Genomic DNA, 21675 nt, shown 5'->3' on the forward strand with positions numbered 1-21675 from the left:
CCTCACCATTGGAAACTTACAAAATCTCATTCAGAGAAGATAGACAAAACACATCTTGAAGTGTAAAATTCTTTGTCTACCCACCACTGGCAGCTGCACATACTTCAYAAATCTCCACCCCAAAGTCCAGCTCCAAGAGCAGAGTCTCATTTGGCCAGAGCTGCACTGAGGCCTGTGGAACTGCCCTGGTGTTACACCTTACACAAAGCTGATATTACTCACTTTCCTTATTTCCCTTTCATATTTTCTACTCACTTCAGGTGATTGAATACTTTCACTGCWTCTCAAACATAGTGGACTGAAAGTCACGCTAACAAAATATATAATTTTGCGTATTTTAAATGAAAGCATGGAATTTGCATCTTTGCCATWGAATACTTTCTTGTGTTAAAACTAAGGTAAGGATGTGACCACACATACAAGCAATGAAACAGAAATTAAAAGTGAAATATTTATTTAAGGGCATATACACTGCCCTAGAAAGAGAAAAGATGAAGGTAGTTCCTATCACTAATGTGATAAACATATCATTACTGTGATCCATGTGTCATTAATGTGATTCTCATATCAGTAATATGATAAGATTGTAAGAAACAAGGAAGGAAAATGTGGCTAGACAAGAAACTATCTAGGTCTAAGTGCCTTAAAACGCTGCTTGGTTACATCAGTAAAGACTACCTAAATTGATTTTGTTGAGGAACACAAACCTTGGCARTTGTACATAAAAGATAAACAGCTTTAATAATTTGAAATCACTGTAATGGAATCCAAAAGGGACATGATGTTTGACAACAAATTCCTTTGTAGTTTCTTTCTTCTCTTGATAAGCCTCTTTTGCTYCTTCTCTTTTCTGCTGATCATGTTGTGCCAATTCTTCCTGTTTCTTGTCCAGTCCTTTACTACATGTCCATTCTGAAATATAAAACCTTGGCAGACATAGGTGGCTGTAATTGCAAAATGTTAGTTACCTGAGCTGCTTTACTCCTCGTTCTGCACACAGACTTCTCAGATATATATTGAAAATCTACTTCTCCTGTTTCCTTACTAGCAGTAGAGTGTATAATTTCTGACTGTGAGAGATGACAGGTTCTTCTCCAAATAGTAATTTGGATTTTAAACTTGGTTTTGAAAAGTTTGCTTTGTGATACTCTGGTTCTGGAGTCAAAATTCAAAATAAATGGTCACAAGATGATTACATTTAATAGAGAGGGAGAAATTTGGTAGTTTTGAAACTAAGCTCCCTGATTTTGAAAGARGAAGTGGTGATGAACTCATAGGACTTATCCATAACTGCATAAAGTTTAAGAATTTGAATGTTGAGGAAGTCTGTAACCTGTAGCAATACAAAATGGAAGAAACAGATTCAAACCTACTGGATGACTAGGAAAAAGTGAGTAACCTATCTCAATTTCAGCYGGCTAAACTACTTCTCTGTAGTTCAGACTGCAGTGGGACAACATAAGAAATGCCTAAAATCAAAATGACTCAAAGATCACAGAAAACTTCAACATAAATAATAAAAGGTATTCAGATGTACAAAGTCAGAGAGGACAAAGAAAAAAAAACTGTGGATCACTTGTATGGAAAGTAGGAGGTACATACAAAATGCTCTGCTGGTATGAACCCAAAATGAAAGGCTGGATCCAATAAGGGACACGAGCCGTGCAAGAGTCAGCACTGAGACAGGAATGCCCTTGCAGTTGATTGTTATGCATTRACAGAGAAGGTAAAATCCCAATTGCCATTTGCAGCACTGGAAGAGTTAAGGCACCTCTGAGACTTAACAGAAGGTACCAAAGGGTGCTCTCAAATGCTGTTTCCTGGATTTAAACACTGTTAAGGGGCACAGGGAGTGCCCCAGTGAGGCCTGGATCAGTTCTCTGTTTTGTACATACATCATTCATTGGGATCAAGATGACAGGCTCATGCCTTCCTTAGTAAAGATGGAGAGGAGCAATATTTGGAAAAGGGCAACAATCATTCCCAGAAAATTATATATTAACTAAAGCAGTTGTCAAAGAAGTGAAAGATCCATTCCTCAACTTATGTAAATCCAAACCTCCAGCTCCCAGGTAAATCCTGAAGACTATGTGATTGGTGGATTATGCAGAAATGGAGAATGAAAATGGAGAAACAATTCAGCTTCTGCCTTAGGCAGCCACAGAGTGCTAATGCAAAATGCATGATTTCAGGAAAGGCTTCAAGACCTGACCCCAGGGCCCAGCAAGTAAAGGACATAGATGGACTTAACATCATCTTATCTTTCAGTTCTTGTGTATTTTATGCTATCCAGTGTAGCAGAATCAAAAAGCTGAAATAATTTTGGTGTGAGGAGCTCTCTAAATACAAGCTGATATAGAGAATCAGTGCTTGTATTTTCTTTATCCCTCAAAATCAGTAAAGCAGAAAATCATCTATCTGGTTTCTTCTCCCCTTGTTATTGATATCAACACTTGCTAGATACTCTTTCCACAGCGTGCAAAACTTTTTGAGATTCTTCAGGAAGATATTAAAGCAAAGAAAACACAACATCTTTATCATTTCCACATGAGTGAGGAGATTAATACCTCCTGCTATGCACTTCAGAAGCAATCTGTGCAGGGTACACTTCCTGGATGCAGATTTGGGCTCTTTCTCTTCTGGCAATGCTTCAGTGCCTTCTGTATCCTTCAGCTTCCAAAAGGTGCCTGAAGTGTAACCATGATGCTWGAAATTCTTCTTTCTACCAAGGTCTTGAGAGACTCATTGTCACTGGGCCAGTTTCACAAATTAAAAATTCCTGCATCTCTAATGACTGGTTCATCTGCAAAATCTTTTAATCTAATTTACAAATGTTTCAAAGTAACAGAAGTCCCATTCTTTCATGCAAAAGGGGAACAGCAGGTCTACCAGCCCCCTGTTTTCTGAATAGTTTGAATGGGAGCAGAGCATTTGCCTTCCTCGGTCTTAAATCTTTTGACTATCTTAGGGTTCAGATGGAGAAAACCCAATACATTTTCTAAGACATTTGACTTTTCCTGTATTTAGAAAATTAGGTTTGGGGTTCAAGAACATGATGTCTATTTTAAAATCTCTGTCTCATGCTTTCCATGAAGCTTCAAATTGATGGAGTACTTTAAAGGGATGGGCAGTAGTATCACTTTCTATTTAAAATGCAAACAAAACAATGCCTTTAAAAAGCCCAGTACTTCTTTAAAATTCTTTTATGGCGATTTTGTTGAAAAACCTCTAATGGATTCAATTCAGGTATGCCACAGATTGAGCCCATGGAGGACAACATAATAGTACCTAAGATGTTCATTGCATCTCACAAATTGTCCTGTTGTCACTCATGAGGATATGTACTAAAATGCTMATCCCAAAATCCAAACTGATTTTTTTGGCAATTGTTTCGCAGTGATATCAAGTGACTTGCCTTAATGTGCAAGTATCATCAATCATCAACCATTGCTTGTGTTTGCAAAGCCCACAGGCATAGTCACGCAGACATTTATATTACATCACCTAAATTAATGTAGGGCCTAGGCACCCATATATTCCTGCCAGTCTCAATTTCAGGGGTCACTGTCCTGTTACAGCACTTCTGGGAGTGCCTTCAGGGCTGAGGTCCTGTAGAAACAAATGCAACAGGAAGAGTTAATCTTATTACAGACATATTAATGCCACAAGCATTAGCAGACAAAACAGAAAACAAAATTACGGAGTTCACGAAGCACAGCAATGACCTCACRCTGCTCACCAGCCTGTTGGTATGTGTTAGCTGCTACTGTTGAGCTGATGTCATTTTTAATGCAACAACCAAACCACATTCTCAGGTATGTGTTTACCTAGACATTGTCCCTCTTCCCCTATTTCTTATACAGTAGCAAGAGACTCAGCATACACAGCACAGTATGCACCAGAACTGTTTAAGGCTGTTACACAGAAACACGTGAAAAACACRTGAGGGAGAAAAGTCAAATATTACCTACTGTTCATGGGTCTTTTCTGCCTCTTCCTAACCACCCCATCACCGTCCTTTCACCTCGGAGGTCTCAAAGGTTGGCTCTGCACTCATCCTCTCTAAAAACTGCAGCGACAACAGGCTTCAGGGAGACAGGATGGAATGACACATTTGCGAGCTGCCTTCCCTCCTATCTAGTTTCTGATTAGACTGGACACACAAGAAGGAAACACCATTCACTGTGTCACCCAATGTCTTCTGTTGATTTTGTGCTAACCTTGCATTCCCATTTTCCGTCTGCTTTCATGCCCGAACTGCGCGGTGCCCTCAGGGCAGAGCCGGAGAGGTGCAGGAGCTGCTGGGAAGGCGGCGCGGGCGGTTTGGAGCGGGGCTGTGAGGGCGGTGAGGGCTCGGCTGGCCGGGGCTGCGGGCGGTGCTGCTGGCTCTGAGCTGGCCCGGGTTTGYTGTCAGCTGGGGCAAGCAGCTTAACCTGGACTGCAGTGGCCACCCTGCAGCGGCTCCTGTGTGTTTCTGCTGGAGCGGTTTGGGGGAGCTTTTCCTTTTTGAGAACCCAAAGGCAGGCACTGATCAGCCGGGGCCGGCGGGAGAAACCGTGGGGCCGCTCCGTCTCGGTCCCGGACTCACCGAAGCAGCGAGAGAAAGCTCGCCGAGCCCCCTGCTTCATCCATCATGAAGAGAGGACTACCACCACAGGTTCTACCAGGTTCCCACTGTTTGTCCGAGCAGCCAKGTGGACTTTTTCTTTTTTTTCTTTTCTCTGGGACAAGAGCTGCACCATCTTTCTCCGCACCACGTGCCGAGCGGCTGTGGGGAGAGGGATGGCGTTCATTCCTGGAGTTTTAAATATCTAACAGTTATTCATTTTTTATTTGTGTCCTKCGGGCACCTTGTTTTGTTAAAGAAACTGTTTTTTCTTCACTGTCACCCAGACATCTGTTTCCTATTGGAGTGGAAAAGTTACCAAACTTTTTACTTAAGAGGAAACATTCATTCCATAATGTTTCTCTCTGAAAAAAAATTGTCTCAAACCGAGAYACCCAGATGTGCAAAAATTGTGTCCCTGTCACTGCTTACTTCGGTAGTACAGAAGTGGTGTGGTCCTATTGAAAGAYGTCCCCAGGAGAACAGAATTAGCAAACAAGGCTTTTAGTGTTGGCTGGGCATCCTACTTCTCCTCTGCTGCAGAGATGAAGCTGCCCCCACAGTCTAGCCYGCTTGCTCTGGAGAAGGGAAAGATACTTTCCAGGACATTGAGAAATGCATGCAGCCTGCCAGACCTGGYGATGTGAAACGGCACCATCTCTGACAGAAAACAAACTTTGCTCTCCCATGCCTGAGGTAAAACTCTTCATGGGTTTCTCCTGGTAGAATACGAGATGCTGGTTTTGGCAGGGCRATGTGCCTGCAACAGACTGTGAGCTCCTTCTGCAGTGAGGATGAAAAACAGGAATGAGCCTTGAGGCACTGCAGGGAGCCCAGAGAACTTGTTCTATCCTTAGGGCTTTTCTCATTATATAGCTGTGTGTTGTTCTAACCACATTAGCTGGCTGAGCTGCCTGGGCTGAATTGCCAAAAGGCAAAATACACATTTAATTTAGGAGTTTTCTGAGAAAGGTGTAGCCAGGAAAGTTTCATCTGATGTTGTGAAGCTTTTCAGACCCCTGGCAGTCAAGGCAAATCATCCAATGCCAAATTCCTAATCTCTCTATGGCAGTCTGAGTGCAAGAGTCCCCATGTTATGCTGCTTTGGGAAGCCTACAGGGAACATGGAATTGCCATTCTCTGGGTGCTGGTTGTAAGGGTCTAAATTTGCCCATSGTCTTTGTGAGAAAAATTAAAATTATTTGTCCTGGGTATGAACAATGGTAACTGGCTTTTGTTGGTGGCAAATACGTTTCAGATGGTCATACTGCCTTCATCCAGATTCATCAATGTCAGCCAAAGAGATGCACCCTGTGCTCTCCTGCAGCTCTTCTGAATCTGGAATGCTCTCCTGCAGCTCTTCTGAATCTGGAGCAACCAAAAAGAGGGAAGCATCCAGTATTCTGGCAAAAGCCAGACACTGAGGGAAGCACATGGCTCACTGTGGGATAAAGTGGGGTGGCAGAAAGGTCCTACTCCATGCCAGCATTTGGACTGGCTGGGCCTTTGGGAATGGGTTCAAGTCAGTGACCCAAGCAGGGCTGCCAGGCATATCCCAGTAAAAACCCTTAGGAAACAATATTGAAATCTGTTAACCTAGAGGCTTGGTTGTTGATTTTTACCTCCCATTTTGCTATTAGACCCTTGTGGATAAAGGCATGAGGCAGTAGGGTGACATGGTCAGCGGGTGTGTATGGAACACTAGGGGAATAAGAGGTACAGAGATCATGTGGGAGAGGCAGGGAGCATGGTAGAGGTGGGATGCTCCAGTCTTGGGTTGGGTCCCTGTGAGAACTCTGCAACATACACTGTGCTCTCCTAGGGAAAACTGCTCAACTGAATAGTGTTTCCTTTTTAGAAATGCTTGCTGGAGATGTTTTTGGTGCTGCTTGGCTTTCCTACTATGGTTAAAGCACTTGTGCATGAAGTGTGTGTTACATGTTGCTTCAGTTAGGTCTTCAGATAATTGCATCTTCAGCCTATAGATAGACAGATTCTAGAAGATAATGCTCTATTACACGATCAGAAGTGTAGAAACATTGAAACCAGATCCTGGCTAAACCCAGTAATAAATACAACATCCTTGGCTTGAAAAGCCATCCTGTTCAAYGCTTTACTTCCTGATTCCTCCATGGTTGTTCTTGGTTTCCTTGTGGTCCTATTTGGGACAGCAACTTGCAGAAGGTTTTGTGCGAGGAGTGGACTTGGCAAGAGTTAGCAACCCCCAGAGCTGAGRGGCAGGACCCTGTGTTACAGACCAAACAGGATAAGCCAGCACAATCTAATTTGAATTTAAAAAACCCCCTGTGCACCATGTACCACAAATTTCAGAAACACTGCTTTGGAGTCAGRGTAAGAACCTATGAACATATGGCCCTAGAGAAGCCCACAGCCAGAGTCTGATAGTCACAGAAAGAGGATGTTGGTAAAAATCTAGCTAGTGATAAATTTCAGTATGGGCCCAGAGAAATGAAATGCAATGAGAGCTTGCTTCAGGCCAAATAAAATGTAAAATAAAACTTTATTGTCTAACMAATTCTAAATGTAACATTTCAGAGGGTAAAGGCAGAGGAGCAATATATTGCTGTSTCATCACGAAGAGAAAGACAGGGAAGGGGCTATACAGGAATTAAGGTATGCCAAATGGAAAAATTAAGAAAGAAGAAGGAAAAATTCCTCAGATCATTGTTTTCTTAATATATGAGGCAAAATGTRTAGTAGCCTTTTGCAGAAAGAAGTTAATCTGGCAAGACAATTAATTCTAGATTCACAAAATTCTGTTAAAAAATCCAATTGAGAGTAACAGCAAGAAACAAAAGAAATTTTCATTTTTTTGTGCTAATATTTTGATTTTTCAATTTGAAAGCACTTGTTCAATCTAGAATTTCTTTCAAGATTAAGAATGTAAAGTRTTCAGCTTTACAGGCTTAATAAAAAACTTTCTTCAACCTGAAATTAACCTGTTCTATGAAATTACCATCAAATAATAATAAAAAAGTATTATTCACATAGGTTTATCCATCCTTCTAACTGCCAAGAGCATCCTTTTCCCACTTCCCTTACTGCTTTGACTCTATTCTCTGATATTTATTGTTATTTAATTGTGCTGCCATTCATCCAAGCCAGGGCTGAACTCTGCTTGTTGCTGCATGATTAGGTAGCAAAACCTTTAACAGTTTCACTAAGGAAACCTTTTAGATCAGAGACATAAATTAAAGGGTTTTAATTGAATATTTATCCAGTGCAGTCAACCAGGAAAAAATGGTTGCCATGGCARCTAGAATTTCCATGTACAAGTGTTAGGAACTGTGATAGTTCACTGGTCAAAYGACAAAGTTAGGAACCCCTGCTTCTTCCTCAGCTGTAGAAATGTGTCATTGGTCTCTCTGACTTCTCTATTTGGTGAGTTGCTAACAAATTGAGGTGTGGGGCTTTTTAAGTTGCAGTCAGCTAAAGAACATAAACTTTTTGTCTCTTTTGCACCAATCCCTTGTTGTCATTCGTACAAATTATGTCCATCCTAAATGTGTTTTGCAAATGATGCTTTTAGCATATCATCCCGTTAGGGAGTTAAGAATGTGCTTCTGAGCCTTTTGCTTTGTGGCTGTCATAGGTCTCAGCCAGAAGTAAAACTCTAAACTTCTCTTCTGGTTACTGTAAGGAAGCATTAGCTGAGACTGAAATGTAGGTTTGAATCTACTTAGCATTTGTGGCATTAGGCTGTTGTTATATCACCACTGCATTACTGTGTGATTTTTTTCCCTTTTGGCAAAGACAATGACAATTACAGTTCCATGTTTCTTTTGGAAGGCTGTCACACCTTAAAGTATRTTATCTAAAGTGTCACCTAATTGACATAGAATGCCATCTGTTTCACACAGAAGGGATAACATCTATCACTTTGTATCTCTGGACTCCCAGCAGTTTAAATCTTTCTGAATAAGTAAGGGCTGCAGGGATGCTTAGGGATGTATCACATATTTGGACTTACCTGAGGGATTGTACAATGAATGAGAACAGGCTTTGGAGCTCACTTGGAGTTCAGTAGGATGCTAGATTTGCTTTGATTTCCAAAAGTCCTATTCCTATTTACCTGCTTGGATGCTGTCAGTCTAATTTATGTGCAGATATGTTTAAAGAAATAGCCAGGTTTACTGAGTCACTCCCCCTGAATGGAAACTCTGCAGGAGGAAGTGGAGAGCACTTACCCAGTTYACCTACTCRCAAATGTTCCAATGCAGAACTTACTATGGTTGTCTTATGATGGGTGGGCCTTCTTTCAAATAATGACCTTCCTATAAGGAAATGTTATTCTTACAAAATTACTAAAGGAAAATATTTTTTTTWAAATTTGGCAGGTTAACTGACTCATTCAAAAGGGCCATTAGTTAAAGTGTAGAACAGAAGACTGCCCAAATTACTCTTTTTCTGTGATAATGTAACTCCTGGGAATCCTGGTCCTGAAGCAGAAGCCCTATGCCAGGGCTGGACATATTAATAAAGAAAGAAAATCATAGTCAACCCCCAAAGGAGKTCTGTTTTAATATATGAAAACAGTCGTTTATCTAATCCTCTTGAAAAGRTAATCTTATTATGGAGGTTACCTGGTAGGAAAATGACAGAGTTCACTGAGGTTTTTTCACTCTCCATTTTCCTCCATTGAGAACAGCAGGCAGGAAAAGCCATCAGCACAGGTGATACTGTTAGCAGCATGGCAGGATTGGGGAAAGCTGATTCTTGTTGGGAAAGCATGATCATGGTGCTGCCTGCACTCAGAAAGTGAAAAGCTCTTGTTTATCTAGAGAGAGAGGGGTGGTATTTTTGTGCAACCCTCTGGTGGCTGGTCCTTTCCTTTGAAGATGATCAGGAGACGAAAGCAGCACACGTGATGGCACTGACTTTCTCTGGCAGGAGGGATGATGTTTGCTGCTGTGAAGYGTATTTTGAAGGGTATGAAACGATTTATTTACAGAGGCAGAATGACAGCTACTACATCTGATACATCCTAAAGCCATTCCATGCATAGAGGCATCACTTTATATACACACAAATTTATTCCACCTATTCCTGCCTGCCCCTGGTCRCAGCTGAGGAGATTTGTAAAGTTTTCTCTCACTTTGGTTTGTTGTCAGGTGTGATGCATGTATTTAGCTTGTTGGACAAAGCACCTATTGCACACTTTACCATCTTCTRGTCATCTTAGTACCTGACATGCTCATCCTCCTCCCCTGTACCCATTTCATGGTTAACCTCACTTCTCTCTTTTTTTTATCATGCTCTGTTTTCCATCCTTCTACCTCRTTTTCCTTCCTTCTTGCTTTGACCACAGCTTGTATCCATATTCTCCCCAAACCTTGGATAATGCTTCCCTCCAGCCCTTCTTCTCTTCTTAATCTCTGTGGCTCATCTAGTAGTCCTCACTATCACAGCTGTTGTTCTTACACTGACTTTTCTAACTTCATGGTTGTTTCTCCTTCCTGTGCTGTTTCTGGAGCCACCACTCTTTTGAAAACATCTGCAACATTTTTAAATCTCTCTGATACAGAATATAAAATTTGAAAGGCCATCARAATGAATTTTCAGGCAGGGGATTCRATCAGCAAGGAGGTGGACACTAACGAAGAAAAAGATTAAAATGTAATAGATGCAAACATGTCCACAGGAKTCCCAGGAACCAGAGCCAGAGGAAAAAGTGCCTCTGTACAGGTTTTCTTCTGGCCAGTTCAAGTCATGGTGTGGGAGTGAATTTTTCACCAATGCTAAAGTTTTGTGTATTTTGTGCAGATATAAGTAGCCATTTCTCTTATTTCCCACAGAATAGGTGACTGTGGCTCAGCTTGGTGATATGAAGACATGAGATTCTTCTTTCCTTTTTACATTTACACACCTGCYTGTTCCCTCTGGACTATAAACACTCTTTGCACTTGGACATGAAGCTTTCAGCCCATGGGAAGTACCATGAAGTGCAGAATACAAAGTGCACATCCCTGAGGTAATATGGAGTACTATCAACAGTGGTTTTTATTCTCTTTTATGTCTTCCATAGGCGACTGTTAAATGCAAGATCTCAGTTCTTGCTCTCCAAGTGTACTGTTGCTTTTTCTCAGAGATATAAATACATGCCAAGGCAACCAAGGKAAACATCTTCCCACAGCAGAGGAAGTAAAATGTCCCTGTGTAAGAGCAAGCCTCCCTCTGTGGAAGGCAAAATTTTCCACCTTGGTTTGTCTGATGCTGAGAACCAAATAGTCATGGAATGGGAGCACTAAGGAAGACTTCACTGCCTTCTGCTCTAACAGCAATATACATTGCACCAACCTTTCTTCTCTAACATAAACACAGCTGTGAGCATATTAGCTTGAAGCTGCACAAATCAAAACAGATTAAGAGCAAGAATAAACATGGTATTTAACATGCTGCTAGAAGATACGATACCTAGATGCAACAATGATTACAGTGTTGTAAGAATCTGCACACAGGAAAACATATACTTGGTGCCTGTGAGTCAGTATTTATATGCATTTGAGTCACAGAAAGATGGAATCATTTAGGTTGGCAAAGACCTTTACGRTCACTGAGTCCAACTATAACCTAATGCTGCCAAGGCCATCACTAAACCAYGTCCCCAAGGGCCATGTCTACAYACCTCCAGGGATGGTGACTCAACCACTCCCCTGGGCAGTCTATTTCAGTGCTTGGCAACTATTTTGGTAAAGAAATTTTTCTTAATATCCAAAATAAACCTCTCCTGAAGCAACATGAGATCATTATCTCTTGTCGTATTGATAGCTTGTTACCTGGGAGAAGAGACCAACCTCCACCTCATCACAACCTTCTGTCAGGTGATTGTGGAGAGMTATAAGRTCTTCCCTCAGCCTCCTTTTCTCCAGACAAAACACTTTGTAGTGTTTGGGCTCAAAATTACCATTTTAAAGTAAACTAAATAAAGATTTTAGCACAAATATAGTACAATTATTAGATTAGAAATCTTGTAAAAATTCTGACTCACAAAATGTGTGTGATTCAGAAAGGCTGCCTGTATTTCTGGCATGTAGTCCACCTGTGATTGCAATACCCCAGAGAAGTGTCAGGCTGCCAAGAATGAATTAAGGGCCTCGCCCAGTGGTTTTTTGATAGAGTATGTRGGCAAAAAAAATTGCCTTCTGGGASTTCTGCGTTGGCAAGTGATTGGTTTTCTGCTGACAGCTGTGTCCAGAAGTGTCAGAGAAACTTTTGTTTCTTCTCAAACTGTAGGTGTGCCAGGAAAAATGGGAACTCTGTATGACCTAGCCATAAAGTCAGGCTGTGGATTTACATGTGGACCTACAGCCAAGAGCTAAGGAAAGCCAAGTGATAACAGTGTTGACAGACTGTGTTGGTCATGGCTGAGAGTAACTATGTTTGCTTCCATTTTACATGGTTTGTGCTCTCATTTGATGGTCTATACTTGCTTGTAAGGGCCTCACACCAAGTCAGATGTAACAACATTGAAGTTGGCTCTGCTGGCCTTAGCTTATTTCTYTTAGGACAGAATTGCCTTTTCGCCTTTCCATGTGTCACTACCTTTCCAGGMAAGTATTGAAAACCAAGTAAACCATTCTCCCCTTTCTCAGCAGAAAAACAAAGAAAACCTCAAAATTTTTGAAATCATAWTTTTTTTWAWTTTTTTTTAAACTTTCCTGTCCTTAGCATCTTGCTACAATGCCTGGTCACTTTCTGTGTCTTCTATTTTCCAAGGGTAATGGTGTACACACAGACTTGTATTTGGCTTTGCCTTGTGAGCTATTAATCCTATTAAAGTTAGAAATCAAGTGTGCAGTGTATTTAATTTCCTTTTAAAACTTAATTGATTTTATGATCTCTAAATATATTGACCTAACAGTATTCTAGTTTTTTCCTATCTTCATTCAGGAAGCTGGATGACATCAGACTTTCACTTAGTCCATTGATGGCAGCAAATACTCCCAAGGCATCTCAGAAAAGGTGAAAAAACAGTATATTTTTTTAGGTTCATTTATATCTGAAGAGAGTWTAGACTGAGGATCTCTACTGGCAAGATCCGCAGTTTCTATTGTGAGGTCAGAAGTATTGCCTTATAACAAGAGAAGTTATTTAAATTCTGTCCAACATCCCATCATGGTTGGTAAGCCCCAACATGGAAAAAGCYACACTTTGCCACTCAGTTTAAGTAGGGTTTTCTCCGTGACTCTGAGTTACAGAAAGAAAAAAGATCTATGCAGTAATTTATGATTTTTTTCTGTGTTGTCTTCTGTTCCCTTGCTATTGCCAAAAATAATTTTATTAAACCTCAATCTAGCAAAGCCAAATGAAACTCAGTCAGGATCCAGATGATCTTGATGGTGATGTTTCATTCTGAAATGTGACCTACGTGCCTTTTCCTCTGGAGCTTGTTACTTACTCATGTTATTGCTAGGAGGGACAAGAAGTTTTGCGGAAAAAAAAGACCCTTTTGTTTGATCATCTGTACAATRTCTATTTTCCTGATTTTAGCATGCAAGTGGAGTGGCTTCAAGAAAAACCAGGAATGTCTGGGCTGTAATAGAGGACCTGCTGAGTGATTTGCTCTGTGGCTTATGAATTTGTGAGTACTCAACTTTTGCCTTTTCGTTCCTAAGGTAAAGGAGAATGTCTGTGCTTCCACTTGTGATATCTCTCTCCCTTTTGCCTATTTAGGTTAACACCAAATGAAAGAGAATATGCAATGGAAACTGTATTCATATAAGTAAGTGAGAAAAATGTGAAGGAATGCTGTAATCAAGAAAAGCCTTGAAAGAAGCACAGATTTTACTCACTCAAGTGGAAGAATGTTATTTGCTGGTAGTTTGTTACATGTCTTCATAGTCACTTTTGAAAATAGAGATTTCTTACCAAAGCCATTTGAATTGTATGTTTTTCAGAGTTCTASGTCCCAAATTTTGCTTTAGAAAATCAAGCCAAAACTCTTAGGCTTAAGATCCTTAGCCACATAGCAAGAGCACAGTATAACTGGAATCAGACCTACATGAACTGAAATGAACCAATCATCTCCAGGCTGATGTGAAGTTTTAAAAAGGAATTTYCCCCTCTGTTTTCTGGAAGTTATGGTAACACTCTGGCAATCTTGCTCAGCCAAATGACTCCACGGATGCTGGCATTCACAGAAAGCAGAGAAGCCAGAAGGTCAGCCAATCCACTTCCTACCCTCAGACTAGGTTGCCTGTGTTGAACAAAGATCATGACAGAGAGTCTAGAATCATTGATTAATAGAATATCTCAAGTTGGAAGGAACCCATAAGATAATCGAGTCCAACTCCCTGCTCCTTGCAGAATCAATCTGGTTTTTAAAAGTCAGGGATGGAAAGCCTTCATTTCCCCAGGCCATCAGTCACAGTTTGCACCATACTCGCAGTAGGTTGTTTTTTGTTTGCTGGTTCACCTTTGCCCTGAAACTACTTGAATTTAATTTTTTTGTTACTGTAATTCACTGTTGCTTGGAGATTATCCCAGGCTGTGTATCAAGTATTAGTATTAAGCTAGAAAATCAAGGGATCAGGATAGGAAGAAGGCAAATAAAGGGCAAAATTTATTGTAACCTCTGACAGAGAATGTAAAGAAAGACTTTGCTCTTCAGAAACTGTATTATCAATATTATAAATGTGGTTCAAWAAACAGAAGGCATGAAACTAAGGAATAGAAGCAGGAAGATTAATGTCTATTACCTGGTGAGTGTAATAGAGAACAGTGAAATAAGCTCTTAGCTACTTAGGAATGGAAAAGAAAGGGCTATGTAGCTCAGGACAACAATACTGTAAATACATGATTTAGTGTTTTATCTAATAGCACAGGGAGCTGTTGCTGGGGGCCTGCTGCAACCTCATCCAAATCACCTTACAGAAATAYCAGTCTCTTAAGTAGCTGTGCATGAAGCACAGGAGATGAAATTGTTAAGGGCAACTGAACAGGTGGTAGGTGTGCCAAGTTTAACTTTAGTACAACTTTTTCTGATACTTTTCTACTGCCTCAAATGCTCAGTTTAATAGAAAGTAACCRGTTTGGCTCTTACCTTAGCAAATAATCAGTAGAAACTCCTTGCCATAGCTTAATGATTTTAACACAGTTTTGTGTAAGRCAAGTAAGTGGACTTGCCACTACAGTCATTTACAAGGCATCAGAGACAGCATCATGGGATAGGTAGGTAAAGCASCATCAAAGAAAGGCTGAAACCATTTGGACTGGCAACTTGTGGCCACATGGAATACCCTACTGTGTCTAAAATGTAAGCAGGCACCTATTCATAGACACCTCAACTGCACCATAATTTAAGGAGAATCAATATGTCAATTAGTATAAATCAGAAACTGTGGCACATAGAAGATTGGTATGGAGATGTAGAAAAAAATATAGGGAAAATAGAGATGGCTAGTGGGGTAACAAGAAGAAATAGGAAAAACATCCAAGGAAAACAGTTGATATTACATATTGATGACCAAGTTGAAATTGCCAAACTACAGCCTGGTTGTGCAGCACTGATATTTCTGTTCTACATCTGAACAAGAACAGGCSGATATGTCTGTGCTGCAGAAGGATGAGCACTATTTCCCAGTGGATACATCAGCCAGATGATGAGTCAGGCCACTGGGTAGTGACAAGCTGGGCTCACAGCCAGCAGGACAGCCTGCTTGTCTGCCAGCAGCATGGTGAGATACAACGCTGCCTGTTTGGTTTGTCAGRCAGGCATATGGTCTGCCTTTCTGCCTGGCTTCAAACAAAATCATTAAACTCACACGATGTACGGTTGCAAAGCCTTCTCATTCTGCTATCATAGCTTGCCTTTGGAACACTAATCCCTCCAACATCTTTCAAACAGCTTTGAATTTGATTCTGTCCCTAATACAGCCTCAGAGATATCATGTAGTGCTCAGCAAATTTTTATACAGACTTTTCACACACACTCATCCACAACTTCTTGGTTTTCTAGGTGCCTGTCTTGAGGCCCTGGGGTGTGATATGGAGAAACTCTTCAGCCCTGAAATTAGTGGCTGCTTGCCTGAAAGGGGAAATTTGTAGTGCTACATCCTCCTAAAGCTTTAGATTCCTTTTGCATAATAACGATTAGTGCCTACATTTCACCTTAAGATCCACATGTTTTATTTGCCATCTGGAAATCAGTGGAAACTGCCCAGTAATGTTCCAGAGGTTTTGAGAAAAGTGGATGTTTATGAACTCCTTATACTCTAGTGGTAAGTGCCCTAGAAAATGTAGATGGAGAAACTTGTCAGTCTGACWGTATTCAGAATGAGAAGAGAGTAGAGCAAAGAAGACATAAGGCCACACATCATAAAAATGCTTACTTAGTGACTACTGTCTTGTGTACTGAATAAATAGTGAATCACATGTGTTTGCACATTTGTGACATCGTCTGTGATCTGATTTCCCTAGAACAATGTATATGCATAACAAGTTTAATTAAATTACCACTGCCTTAATTTGGCTATTGCCCTATTTGAGTAGTTGGCTTTGCTAGATCACTATCCATTTGACTAAGATAATTTAGATTTGCTAAGTCACATTKTGATTAGTTTGTTACATATTTTGTTTTCTCCATATGAGAATACTGCTGCCATAGCAAATAGTCAATGGATAATTTGGTATTTGCTTTTCTTGACTCCTAAAATAGAAAGATTATTAAATTCATTACTGTGTTGTTTTCCCTTTGCTTTCCTTTCCGTGGGCAGTCTGTGGTTTTCCTGGGCACTTCTTTTGCCAATTGCTTCAGACATTTTTATTATTGCTTTAGCTTCTAAGGTTACTTGCACACTTGGCAGATAGAATTGCAGGTTAATTTGGATTTCAGGATATTCTTTTTTGTTGTTGACATCATTGAATTTTATTTTCCCTTTCCCTTTTCATTTTTTCTTCTCCAAAACTTTATGGAGTGTTTTGTTTTGGACTTGGGTGTAAACATTAGTAAATACTTAAAAATTAAGTAGTGTGACCATTTGTCAGGGATAATGCTGGCAAAGGAAAAATGTATTTCTTGAGGACTGCTTTTTGTCCTTTTGCAATCATCACAACAATACTGGAAAAAATTTTAATATTTTGCTTTAATACTTTTATCTCCATTCTGAAAATATATTCCTTGTTCATAAATAGTCTACTACTTCCTTGACATAACTAAGAAATATTTGAGCAATCTTTCACAACTACTTCATAAAGGTGAAGTCAGCTTTAAGATTTACATTTTCCTTTCTCCTTCTGCCTTTATTATTATCCCTCCTTTCTCCCTCTTCTCCCAGACTTTATTGACATTTTGAGACTTGCATTGTGCTGTCATAGCTTTTAATTCTCTTATGAGTATCCAGTTAGACAAATTTGCCTCACAGAAATCTAAACCTGTCAAATTTTGCTGATGGGCAGAGTTTTCTTCACACATTTTAGGAGACTATTTAAATTTATTATCCAGATTCTGGAATACGTAAGCACTATTTTGTTAAAGCCTGCCCTTTTAAACCACTGCACCCTTTCCACAAATTTTTTTTTCTTGTTTTAATCTGGAAGAATCTAGAGACAGATGATGGAGATKTACTACTTAGTGTTCACAAAATTCTGCGGCATGCTGTCTATGYGCAAGCAGTGCATGCTGTTTCCAGCCCCAGCAGTGTTCATTGACAGCAAGCTTAAGCTGGATTTGTTTGACATAYGGTTATAACATTCCTTCAAGCRTGAACTGATGTTATTTAKTCAATAATATAGTAGAGCCCCAGCYCTCTTTTATCTCAACATCGTGTCAACTCTGATGCCTATAATGAAAGTCAGACGCCAGCCCTGTCRATTGTTTCACTGGCAATACATTTTAACAGGAAGAGATATAGAGCTGGTTGCTACTGGGGACATGAAATGAATACACAGAACATAAGAATGGTGTTTGCTTTGCAGCTGGCGCAGTTRGACTGGGAAGGAGTCTAGGAGATCAGAGTTGTGATCAGTTGCTCAAAATCTAGTTGAAAGTAGTAACCAGTAGTGTGCATCAGGTGTTAACATTAGGTCCAAAACTGTCTGACATCTTCATAAATGATCTGGATAAAGCAGAGGGCACCTTCAGTAGGTTTACTGATGGTCACAGAGTCAAAGAATCAATTAAGTTGGAAAAGACTTTCAAGATCATTGAGTACAACCTGTGACCTAACACTGCCTTGTGAACCAGACCATGGCATCAAGTGCCAYGTCCAGTCTTTCCTTAAAGCAAAGAACACCAGGGACGGTGACACATAACTGGTAGGAGTGGCTGATCAGTGACTGATAAAACTCTACAGAGTTGTACTGCCATCCAGAGGGACCTCAACAGGCTGGAGAAATGGGTTGACACGAATTTCACTATGTTCAAAAAAGGGAAACRCAAAATCCTGCACCTGGGGAGAAACAACCCCAGGCACCAGTACAGGCTGGGGGTCACTCAGCTGGGAAGCAGCTACATGGGGTCTTGGTGGATACCAAGTTCAATGTAAGCCAGCAACGTGTCCTTGTGGCAAAGAAGACTAACCATATTCCAGGATGCATCAGAGTGAGTGTCACCAGCACGCTGAGGAGGTGATCACTCCCCTCTTCTCAGAAGTTAGGCCACCCTGGACCCCTGTGTTCAGTTCTGGGCCCCACAGTACAAGAGGGATATGGACATACTGGAGAGTGTACAGTGAAAAGTCACAAGGATGATGAAGGGACTGTAGATATCTCCCCTATGAGGAAAGACTGGGAGAGCTGTTCAGGCTGAAAGGGACTGTTCAGCTTGAGAATGAGAATGATAAAGGGGTCTCACCAGTGTGCACACAGGATGAAAACAGGACAGAGCCAGGCTCTGCTCTGTAGTGCCCAGTGATAGCACCAGAAGCAATGGGCACAACCTGAAACACAGCAGGTTCCATCTGAACATCAACACTTCATCATTGTGGGGGTGACTGACCATGGGCACAGGTGGCCAGAGAGGTTGTGGAGTCTCCAGCCTTGGAGACATTCCAAAGCTGTCTGGACATAGCATTTGAGCAGCAGGGGTTGGACCAGCTGACCTACTGAGGTCTCTTCCAACCTCAGCCATCCTGGACTTCAGAGACTGCAGAGAAATAGCAGGGAACCATTCTGCCACAGAGACTAAAACTTCTTTGGTTACTTCTAGTACATGTCCCACGTTTCTATTTTCTTAGGTCTCTTGCAGTTTCTGCTGCTTCTTTTCATCAGGCTTCCTGTGGCAGGCTAGGCTGACACGACCAGAGAGGAGTTTGGTGGTCACTTGCTGAACTTTGGAGACCTGCCAATTTCAGTGATGCACCACGTCCTGAAATTAATTAGCTAGTTCATTTTGTACCGCCAAGCTCTCCTAACATTGTTCCTTTGGTTTTGTTTTTGTTTTCTAGTAAAAGAATATGCAACATCTGGGAAGGAGCGCAGACAGCATGCGTTTGTGGCGGCGTTGGGTCCTGCTAAATCTGGCCTTGCCCCTGATTCGCGCCGTATTTTTCTGTCCAAGGAAGCCGGGTGGGCACCTCGCTTGGCACTGCGTGYACCGAGGAGATGCTTTCCATCAGCAAGGGGCGCGAATCCAGCGAGAGCGGAGCAGAGTATCACGGCCGCAGGCTCGGCCCGCATTGAGCCGGCCCCACCGGGGCGGCTCCTCTACGGGCTCCGCGGGGAAGCCGGGCCGGCAGGAGGCGTCCTGCGGCGGCAGGGAGGAGGAGGAGGAGGAGGAGGAGGAGGGCCGAGGAGGGGGTGCCGGCTCTCCCGGAAACAGCGCCGGCCGGCGGCAGAGCGGTGGTGGCTGCCAGCGGTGGTGAGTGGCTCGTGGTCCTGCGCCGGCGTGGCGGGCGGCATGGAACCGGTGCCCCGCGAGGAGAAGCCTAACCCGCTGCAGGATGCCAACCTCTGCTCCCGGCTCTTTTTCTGGTGAGCGCCCGGGCGAGGGCAGGGGGAAGGGCAGTGCCGGAGTGCCCGCCGGCGAGGAAGGCGCCGGGCTTAGCGCCCCTGGCTTCACCTCTCCTGGCCGCTCGGGAATGCCGAGCCCCRGCTAAGGGCCGCCCGGCTCGCACTTGAGCACGGCTCCCGGAGCGTCCGGGCGCCCCGGCGSCGGGCGGGAGGGACGGAGCGAGGGGAAAGGAAAGCAAGCGGCGGCCGGCGCTGTCCCGCTGCGCTGCCGGCTGCCGGCAGTGACTGTGCAGCCGCGACCTGCCGCCGCCCCCGCGGGCCCGGGTGTCAGCGCTGCCGGCCGGGGCAGCCCCGGCTCGCAGATGGGGTGAGGTCTCCTGAGGTGAACCCGGCAGCCCGCGATAATCCCCGGSTGCGGTCTGGGGACGGCGCAGCCGGGGGCCTGCCCATCTCGGGCACGGCAGCGTTCAGCCGGGCGGGCGGCGCCGAGCGCGGCCCCGGCGCCCCCTCCGAGCACGTGTTTGGTTCCTTCGGTAGCTGCGGGGAGAACGGGAGCGTCTGCGGCTTCCTGGCCCCGGTAGCCCTGCCCGGGACTGGTGCAGGGCTGCTCCCAGGCATTGTTCTGCTTCCCGTTTGCATAACGGGTCGCGACCAGGGATTGCTCATCCCGGCGGGGCGTGCTGGGCTCGTCTTCGGCGTGGGGCTTTCCCCTCCGTCRGTGAGGTGTTTCCTGACCCGCGTAGCCCCGTGGGAGCTTCCCCGTGTAAAGGATGGCTGGGCAGCATCCTCGCTGCTCTCACCCACACTTCTGCTGCCTCCGCTCCGGAGGGGCTTGGGGTTTCACAGAGCGAAGGCTGGCGATGTTACCACAAACTTCACGGGACCAGGTAGCTACCAATCCAGAGTTGGTGCCTGGTCCCTTATTAGTGGGACCTCGGCGTGGGTATTTATCTGTACTCAAAGAAGTGAGGAATTGCAGCTCGACATTTTAGTTGCTTTGAAATGTAGTAGGGAAAGGTGTGCCAAGTAAAACGGCAGAGCACCAAGCTTGTTTGTCCCAGCAGATCCCATTTGGAAGAGCACCTGCAGAGAAAGCCCTTATCCTGCTTCACCTACTGCAGCCYGAAGCATGGTGCACATGCTCTGTTGTGTGGTGGAGGAGGAGGGGGCAGGAAGAGAGGGCATGGCAGGTGAAGCTCTTTTTTTGGAAGCCTCTGAAACACAAAAAACTCTTTGATTCTATAAGCAGCTCTCAGCAGGTGCAGAAGTCCCTTTTGAAAGGTAGGGGAATTTTARAAACCTTGACAGATTTTAACTAAACGTATTTTTCAGTCAAGAATWTGTCTTCAGAGGCAATATGTGTAAAAAGAAAGAAAGAAAATTAATAAAAAATAATAGAAAAGGCAGCTTGTATGCTTGTGCWGAACTCCCTGTTCAGCATTTTGACTTTTTCTTTGACACCAGGGGTGCCCATGTTGTAARCAGCTTTGTTGTGAAATCCAAGCAGAATGGGATGAACCTATGTTGGCCACGTAGCATTCCAGGGCTGCTTCTGGTCTGTTCCCTTTCCTTTGCTGGGATCTTGTGGTGTTACTGGTAGCTCTGCCAAAACCAATCCAGCTCGATGTGAAAAAGGAAGTRTGCAATGCTCGTAGCCAGCTTTCTGACTGCTCCTCTCGTTCTTTTTTTAGGCCTTCTGTATCACTCTAAATGTATTGCAGGGAAGTATTCAACAGCAGCAAATTTCCCTAGTTATAGGCAAACACTTGAAAGGTTCCTTTAATCCCACACATGCAAGTTTTTATTGAGCAAAGGGAAAAATAGGTGGAAGTTTGTGCTTGGGGAATGACAGGTCTGCTTAAAGTCCAGAGATCAACTGGGACTTCAGACTTCACTGTAGTCAGATGCTGGTGTACAACTGTAGGGCTTCTGCTTTGGAAAAGGTTTATTGGAACATGTAAACCTTTAGAATTTGCCCAGTGTCTGCTTTTTCCAGTTTTTATAGCAGTGTAATTCACAGTAGTGAAAATAGTCTTCTGAAGTCTTGTCTCTTACCTGTGCTCAGTGTGGTCATGACTAGCACTAGTATATGCTTGTTATTTACTACTCAACAAGCATGAGTGATTTCTGGGTGAAAATTTCAGCTGAAATGATACCTT

At 42.9% G+C, this 21675-nt stretch overlaps 1 protein-coding gene across 5 annotated transcripts in view; it reads left to right on the top strand.

Annotated features, from left to right (window-relative positions):
* Positions 1-19358: 19358 nt before the first annotated feature.
* Positions 19359-21675, top strand: part of ABCC4 (ATP binding cassette subfamily C member 4) — a 146459-nt gene continuing 144142 nt past the window's right edge. For all 5 annotated transcript variants that reach the window (XM_057366223.1, XM_057366224.1, XM_057366228.1 and 2 more), the window contains exon 1: positions 19359-19537. In XM_057366223.1, the coding sequence (XP_057222206.1) occupies positions 19464-19537 (74 nt within the window). In that variant the 5' untranslated portion in view covers positions 19359-19463. The remainder of the gene's footprint in view (positions 19538-21675) is intronic.

This window comes from Malurus melanocephalus, unplaced genomic scaffold (assembly GCF_030028575.1).
Source record: "Malurus melanocephalus ecotype Western Australia unplaced genomic scaffold, MMel_1.1 scaffold_61, whole genome shotgun sequence".
In the NCBI taxonomy this organism is placed as follows: Eukaryota; Metazoa; Chordata; class Aves; order Passeriformes; family Maluridae; genus Malurus; species Malurus melanocephalus.